The following is a 9023-nucleotide window of genomic DNA, read 5'->3' as shown; positions in this document are numbered from 1 at the left end:
AAGATGTGCAGCAAGGCCAGCTGACGAGTAATAGTCAGCCAAGAGGGCACAATGTGTTGGCTGAGGGGAAAACGTACCCCACTCGAGGAAATAGCTGTGATGCAATAAACTCAAAGAGCTACGTTAAGAAATTTGTAAAAGCTTCTTGAATGCGTATGCACAAGTTTGCCACAACAGCTGACGAGTAGATTAGCGGGTTTCCACTTCGCTGACAATGCTATAGACCAGAAAAAACAGGATGCAACATTGGGAATTGGAATACATAAACTTAATGGGGACAGAAATTCTGAAATTTAATGAATGTTTACAAATCATAATGCAGATATTAAGCATGTTTGATACAAACTATAGATGTGGATGCTTTCTTCTTTCTTCTGACTCAAAGGGACGATATTATAGCCAACAATACTGTGCTTTATTGTTGGATCTAATTGTTTAAATAAATATCATTGCTGTGGAAAAGAATGATTGCATTGCTGTGTTTTAAAAGATGCTGAAGGCTCATGTGAGGAAAGTTATGAAGACAAAATGAACTTTATGACTCTCTGTACTGTCAACTGATTCCTGACTCTTTACCACCAGTCTTTACCATCAGTCAGGCTGAAAAACAGAGATAGAGAGTACATGTAAGAAATTTTAACTTCCTCAATAAATTGATGAAAAGACCTGCACATGCCAAGACAATGTGGAAAACTGTGCTCAACTGTGCATCCATTCTGGATTTGTTCAGATGAGCAAGATTTATTTTTTGAAGAAGTGGAAGCATATCGCCATAAACTACATAAATGTAACAAAACAGAAATATTGGTGGACAAGGACCAATTTGTGATAGTGTTAGAATTCCCTCTGAGGAGAAAAGAAAAAAAATCCCTCAATGGCATCTGCGCCAAGTACAGTGCCCCCCTCCACACACACACACACACACACACACACACACACACACACACACAAACACACTCTCTTCTCCATAATGACTGCAAAGACAAAAGAGCAGGGCAACCTTCCTTTAGAATTTAGCCATGTGACCCACTAAAAAGAGTAATTTCCACCCTAGGCTAGTACTTACTGATTTCCTGTGGAAAAAAAAAATTTTTTACTCTTGTTGAGTTGCTTGTTGCTTTGAACCAATGCGTTTTCCATATGAATGCAGTGTAATGTGGTGAAAGTTTGGAAAGAAAACACAGGCCTATTATTATGCCTTTGTAACACAGTGATAGGTGGCAGCTAATAATTATTGAGAGGATTTACATTTTCTAAAAAGAGAATGCCTCAAACAATAAACATGCCTTTAATAGCAGCAGGGACAGTGGTGTTTCTGCCTTATTATGGCTGGACTCTCACAGCTGGTTCGAAATATACACATTGTATACCTGAATCAATCAGAAAGCCATCTAATTTACAGCACTTGTAGTGTAACATGAGAGAAACATAATAAGTAAGTAAACACAAAAGACATTTTAATTTCATGAGCGAGGATGCAGGAAGTGAAGCCTTACAGTTCAACAGGATTTATGTTTTTGACTGCTAGCAATTACAACAAACAGAAAACAGCAGAAAACCGGCCGTACTGCAGGTAAGAACCACTGCAGGTCAAACAAAGACTCTGCTGCCTTGGTTGTTACACAGCACAGCCGCTTATCTGTGTTTGATGAAGGGCTGATGTAGCTCCAACAGATCAAAGTGTGGCCTCTTTGTCCTCTGTGCTGCCGTCTATGTTCGATTGCTTTTTTATTTTAAATTCTCCTCTGTGTTTTTCTGTTGACATTTTTTAAAGTTTTAAGTTAGGTGGATTTCTTTAAAGACAGATGCTCAGCCTGCTGTCTGCTGACATGTAAACAATAATCCTAGTAATTATTCTGTTTTTTTCCTGTCAAATATCCACATATAGTCTGAATCAGTGCTATCAGCATTGCTATTAGCCATTGTTGTATACTTTTGCAGACACAGCATCTGAAGTCAAATATAGTGCTCAGGTTTCTTCCAACATATCTATACCAATTCCATGACAGCTATTAAGATTCTTTGCTAAATTGCTGACATATAAAGACAGACAGTGCTTGTACACGGTAATATAGCTTGAGAATATGACTTTAAAAACAACAGGTCTTGAAATCAAATGTGTACAGTTCATACTATCTCTTTTAGGTGTAGTTGGTGGCTCATTTTGTACAAAATACATTGATAATTACATTCACAGTGACAAAATTCTTTAAATTGTCATTTTTATTTAAGAACAAGAGAAAAGAAGTATACAGACACTACAACACAAAGGCTTATCCTACTCTGTTGTTAAAAATATATTCCTGAATGTATACATTCAACATCAGGAGTGGAAAATATCATCAGATTCTGCCTCTTGGAGGAAAGACTCCTGCCATGATTGAATGTTTTATGTTGCATGATGGGGCAAAGCACATTGAAATGTCTGAAAATCATAGTGGAAGTAAGAGGCCAACATGACGTAGATGGTGACATGCTGGAGAGTTTCTAAAATGGGCTTATAGTGTTCACGTTTCCACCAGCCCCTGTATGGATGTGCTTCTTTGTAGTACATTGCATAGCTATGCTGCATGCTGATAATGTCACTGTGCATACTGAAGATAAAAATTTAATCATGTCTTGGTGTGTGTGTGTTTGTATCAGGAGCAGGCAAGGAAAAGATAAGAGTCCAGAGGCAACTGCAATAGAACAGACATCAACTGCATGCATATCAACTGTATGTATGCATGTATGTGTTTGTACTGACCTATGAATCCAGATGAGGGAGGATTGGGCTGGATGTTCTCCTGAGTGTTGCCCTGAATCACATCCCAGAGTCGCCACACGTAGCTGGGGTGAAGGATGTAGAATGGCTGGCTGGGATGGAGCTTGCGGTGCTCCACATACGGACCAAACAGGTTGTAATCTGGACTGGTATACCACTGGCCAGAAAGAGAGAGAGGGAAGAGGAGGAGAGAAAAAACAACAGACAACTGAGTCCCATTCTTGTTCATTTAACTCTTCTCCAGTTTAAAACAATAAGATGAAATCAATATGAAAGTCAGGATTTAAGTCGCTCTCCAGACCACTTCCACCACAATATCAAAAGGATGACCAGGTTGTGCGCATCCCTGGACGAAATGTACCTGTGAGAACTACTGTTGTTTTAAAGGCAAAGGGTGGTCCCACCAAATACTGATTAGATTTAGTTTTATTTTCTATTTATATACTGTGCTTTGTATGAAGTTATTTGATTTATAAACCCTGTTCACTGAATGATTTTTGAAAGCATCCTTGCTTTATTTTTAGTGCATAAAACATCGGCACAGTGCTGTAGATGTAGTTTGACACTAGAAGTTTTCACATTCATCTGAAGAAGGGAGGCAGTTACACTCAGTTTCACACATATACGTAAAAGCATAACATTGTGGCATTACAACTAGTTTGGAGTTAATAGTAATCCAATATGAAAAACCTTCAAATCCATAGTGCACATATACTGGGAATGGATTTTCATAGATTTGGATTTTTCAATGCCATAAAAAGGAGTAGATGTAATTGAAAGAATTTTTAACAAGTTAATGAAACACATTAGTATTCAAAGCAGAGCATTTTAACTGTCTTTAGCTTGGTGAAAATATCTGATTTAGATTACATGTAAATAAAGAATGTAGCGTAATTATGTGCTTGTACGTGTAAAGTAGTCAATTTATGTGATAGCTGAGTGGAAACAGTGCCAGCTGTGATGGGAAAACAATACAGTAAAAGGGAAAAAGTAGCTGTGGCTCTGTACTACATTTGATTCTTATTTACCTATTCTTTAACAGTTAGTAGTAGGGTGATGTTTTATTCACATAGGTTTTTTGTTGTTGTTCTTAATAAATAATGTATGTTATACATGGCATGCCTAGAACAAAATAAAACTAAAACATAGTTCATGTAATATACCAAAATAACCAACATACTGTGCTAAGAACAAAACGTTGTCCGGTGCGCTGGGGGAGGATGTGAGCAGTGTATGTACAGTATGTATCCTTGAATAGGTCAAGGCCCTCAGTGAATTTGTGCCCAGAGCCCATGGAATTTTTTTTTTCTAGAAACCCATGACTATTTGATCTGCATAAGAAACCCTGTCAGAGACTATTTCATGTTTAAGGGTTTGGAGTCAGTCAGAATATTCAGGAAAAACTGTATCAGAAAGTCAGTTTGGTTCAACAATCTGACATTGGAAAATGAAAACAAGCAGACCAGAGCTGTCAAAACACTCAGGAAATTTAAGCACTGACAAAACAACACAGCTGTATACAGGCTCTGACTATGATTGAAAATGTCTGTTCTGCACTTGGAAAATGCCTCTGCCCGATGTTTATGAACACCTCAAAAATATGTGCAAGGTATCTTTGCAATGAGGGCCATCAACGTAATGAACAGCACTGTCTTCAAGTGGCAGATTCTAATTATGCAAATTACTGGTTGATTTTTCTGCACTAGTGGATTATCAAGATGACTTTATTCTGTAGTTTTGCCTTTTTACCCACCAAACGTGCTGTATATGTACGGTACAGTACAAGGTATCCAGCCATAAGCAGAGTGACACAATCAGAGTGTTGTGTATGTAAAAGGTCAGTTACAATAGGCTCAAGAGATAAATAACATCTCAAAAAATCTAATGGACTGAAGGACAGACTTTGCTTTCATCAGAGCTACTAAAAAGAACAGCTAACATGTGAACATAAATAACATCTCAAGTCAAATGTATCCTTCTTAGACATAAAACAGTATTACACATTCAAGTCATTGTCCATATTATGTTTTTGTAAGAGAGCTGCATGAAAAGATGTTTTTTCCCCACAGATGCATAATAATCAACATGATTTATGAATGACTCTGACTGCCTCTAAATGATCAATCAAATCAATTACATACAATATATGACACATTTTATATTACTAAATACATGCATTGTATTTACTTGAGGCAAGTTAACAGTTTGATTATTGATTTCATTTTTGATTAATCTGCTGAGTCTTTTTTTCATTTCTCATGGATTCATTGTTTGGTCTTTAAAATCTAACTTAATGTCTTTAAATTACACAATACAACAATGACGTAAACTGGAGAAAAGCAGAAATATCTGGTTATGACAGGCTGGGGACAGAGAATTTTTGGTCAACTTTGCTCAATCAAATATCAGACGACTGACCCATTCATTAATCGACTCATCATTTCATCTGAGACTGGAACAGAAAACAATCTCTTAATCTGAGCAAATAAATAAACTAGACAACATAAATAAGTACAATGAGGAATCATGTGAAACACAAACCAAATGACTGTGAAGATGTGAAAATTTGAAGTAAAGATTAATAAATTAAGATTATGTGAGAGCATCAAGGTCAGGAGACAGAATGACTGTGAGGTACTACAGGTTATTAACAACACACTCCAAGCAGCATATCCACAGACTAGTTACTGGTATTAACTGAGAAAAGTGTTGTAGAAGGTTAGGCATCACTGAAACATATTGTTTCCTTTAATTAAAAAAAAAACAAAAAAAAAAACTTGGCGGTCTCTACAAGAACTCTTTCGTCTTGTGTCATGGTGCTTGTGTGCAGCTTTGTCTGTCTGTTGTTCAGGATCATGAAGCACCTCAGAGCTGTATAGAAATGAACTGAATGACACTAATAAGCTGTTCCAAGTATGGCATAGAAGGACTTCACCTCCATGAAGACGTATTTTATTGTGTGATAATCCATCATTTAATGATGTAAATGATGTGACAAGCTTGCACTACAATGACCTCTACTCTTCTCCTCCAGAGAAAGTTAAAGCCTGATTTAACCTGTAGAAAACAATTTACCTGTGAAAGAAAGTTAATATGAACACACAAGGAAGTTTTTAATATTCCAATTGTCCAGATAATTTAAATCATTAAGAGAGCAGGCCACTTGCAGCATTAAAATCGATTTTAATTGCAACGTGTGGTCTTTAGGCTATTAACCTGATCGCTTCAACCCTCGCAGAATCTTATTGACTATGTCAGCAAATCATTCCCTGAATAACAATCATAAGGATGTGGAGAGGAAAAGGAGAACAGGGACACAAGAAGAGGATGGAAGAGATGGTGGCTAAAAAGAGAGGACACCAGATGTGATATTCAAACTGATTCTTGCTCATTGTTTTTTAAAGCACAAAAAGAAAAGTGAAAGCAGCGGAGGTCAACAAAGAGCTTGATGAACTTGTTGTGTGGTTCATTTGATACAAAGAGAAAACATACCTTGTTTAAGTTAACAGCGTAAGGTGCAGGGTCCCAGGCCACCAGAGTCACATTCTTGTAGATGGAGCTCGTGTTGAATCGATGCTTAGGAATTGGCCAGAATCTGCAGAGGGATAGTTAAAAGTGACAAATTCAAACCAGTTGTATGTATTTGATTATCCAACAAAATGGCGTATTGGAAACATTTAACTTAACTGAACCAGCAGCGCAGGCAGAATCAAATAGTTTAACATCTTGGGAAGCGTTCTTATTTGCAGCAGTCAATTAGCTTAGCTTAGCATAAAGACTAGAAACAGGGGGAAACAGCTAGCGTAGCTCTGTCCAAATGTTAAAAAAATAAATAAATAAAAATCTACATCCAAGGCTCATTAGCACATTATATTTTGTTTGCCATAAACACATCAAGTTGTGATTATAAGGGCACTTATGTACCGGACAGACCACAGTCTAGCTTAGTATTTCTTGCTTTGTTTAAATTGTATTTCAGGAATCATGAAGCTGACAACATGTGTCGTAAACAAACATGAGCCATCCTCAAATGCAAACATAAATAATATATCAGAAACATACAATAATATAAGAATGCACCTAAAATTGCAAAATGTGCAAGCTGAAATAAATAAAAAGAATGAAATCAGACAATGAAAACCAAGCATCAATAAAACAACATTCACAGTGTCAGAAAATGATGTGGATCCAAGTCATAAATCATTTAGATTTTCATCATTTGCCACATCACGTCCACATCCTACATGTGTTTCAGTGAGTGCTACAGCTCCTTGAATTATGTATCTATTAATGATTCATTATTATGCATCACACAAGGACGGACTCTCGCTCACCTGCGAGTTGATGATGCGGATGGTGGTTTTGTTCCCCACGTCTCTCTCGTATCCCTCTGTAGGTGCAGCATTGAACCGTAAAACTGCATCATGAGTGTCTGAAAGGCAAAGGTAATGAACTGACCTTGAGTTATATTAATACTACGGATGGATATTGTCCAATAAGATACCTGAGCCTCAATGTAACACCAGAATATTGTTTTATGTTTCACTAGCAGCCAGTGTTTGTCTAGGTCTTGATGTGGTCACCACATCACACTCCACACATCACACTCCTAACATTTTTGCACTCTACACTTCACACTTTACTTTTTAATTATGTATATTTATGTTCCTTGTAAATACAGTTTTTGCTCTTCGCTCTTTTCTTTTACTGTTACTGTTCTTTAGCACCAATATACCAAGACAAATTCCTTGTATGTGCAAACTTACTTGGCAATAAAGTCTGATTCTGATTCAGTTTTACAGAAATTTCAAATGCCTCCCAACTCTCTTTCTGTAGATAGTCAGATCAATGACCCAGGACCATCAAAAGTGTCTATAGCAGGAATCACTATGACAACAAGGTGACTGCACTGATATACATTGTCTCAAAATGATGTCTAGCAGGCTTACAGAAATTACTAAATGTCTCTCTAGTGGTTAGCTGAGGTGACTGATGTGCTACCACTGACATAAAGATAAAAAAAGATAGCTTTACCAAGTAACACTTTATTCTAAGTCCACATTTTGTTAGTTTTGTTCTTCACACTTCACACACCAACATGAAATCCTCAGCTTGACGGATGGTCATAGTAATAATTAGGCTACAAACTTGTAATGTCTGCCCGTCTGCTCATCGATCCGTTAGTTCCAGCGACCTGATCTGATATCACTACAGATGATGTTCCAGCTCTTGATCTGATACTCAATCACTGCCACCATTCAACTGTTACACTGATTGGCATTCAGAGCAACACTACCTACAGGAAATGTGCGCTCACAAGCTTGACATTGAGTTTTCCCTCCTGTTCCAATGTAATCCTGTAAACACGTCTGGTCCCTACAGAGCTACCAAACTAATGGGTTTTCAAATGGTTTTCTTAAAGCAGAGATATTTGCCTACATCCAGCAGATAATGTTTTTCATAATAAAGCCAGAGGCTAATTCAGCTGGAGCAGGAACTCACATTATTGGTGTTTTATACCACTGGTATTTTATGATTTCTTTTTAGTTTTTTATAAATGGCTTTCTAATCTCCATCTATTTCATTTCCTTATCTCTATTTCAGTATCTTCATTTAATCAGTGTCATTTTATTACTTTTTTACTTTCTTATGCATTTATTTATTACTCTTACTGATATTATCCATTAAATAACTGGGCATACTTGTGCCTACTATGTGTGTTCTTGTTGGGAAATCTGTGCAGACTTTGGTTGGTTGACATCAGGACAAATCATTTCTGTGATTTTTTTTTTTTTTTTCCCCCGGTAGCCAGTGATTTTCAGTCTCGTCTGCCTGTGACTCACCTGATGTTTCACTCGTGACCCCCTTTTCAGGAGGCGGAGAGGTGAGCAGTTTAATCAAAAAACCTTTTTTCCCCCATATTTCCTTTTAAACCTTCTCCTCTGAGAGGGAATCAAACTGTCAACGTTCAAAAATACATTAAAGTGTAGATAATGACAATTAGCTCTTCACAACGGACTGAAATTATTACCTGACTACAAGCTTGAGATCTCACCCCATATAACTGTTCTGAAAGTAAGTGAAAGACTTATGTTTTTCTATTTTCTAGGTCTCATTATTCCAGATGTTCAAGTCATAAAGACCAAGCTATGACTGATAGTGGACATCTAGAAACACTTCTCCTCTCTGTTGCTGGGGTAACCAAGGTCATATAGATATGGATGCAGACAAAGACCTAAACTCAGACAGTACTGTCTAA

General features: G+C 37.1%; 1 protein-coding gene across 1 annotated transcript in view; it reads right to left on the bottom strand.

Moving 5' to 3' along the window:
• st6gal2a (ST6 beta-galactosamide alpha-2,6-sialyltranferase 2a) overlaps nt 1-9023 on the bottom strand; it is a 37667-nt gene that overhangs the window by 7087 nt on the left and 21557 nt on the right. Inside the window, 4 exon segments of the mRNA XM_018702453.2 lie at nt 2747-2921; nt 6257-6346; nt 6348-6359; nt 7099-7196. Coding sequence (XP_018557969.1) covers nt 2747-2921; nt 6257-6346; nt 6348-6359; nt 7099-7196 — 375 coding nt within the window.

Source organism: Lates calcarifer, linkage group LG1, assembly GCF_001640805.2.
Source record: "Lates calcarifer isolate ASB-BC8 linkage group LG1, TLL_Latcal_v3, whole genome shotgun sequence".
NCBI lineage: Eukaryota > Metazoa > Chordata > Actinopteri > Centropomidae > Lates > Lates calcarifer.
The sequence above is the reverse complement of the archived record's forward strand: the minus strand, read 5'-3'. Positions and strand labels throughout refer to the sequence as shown.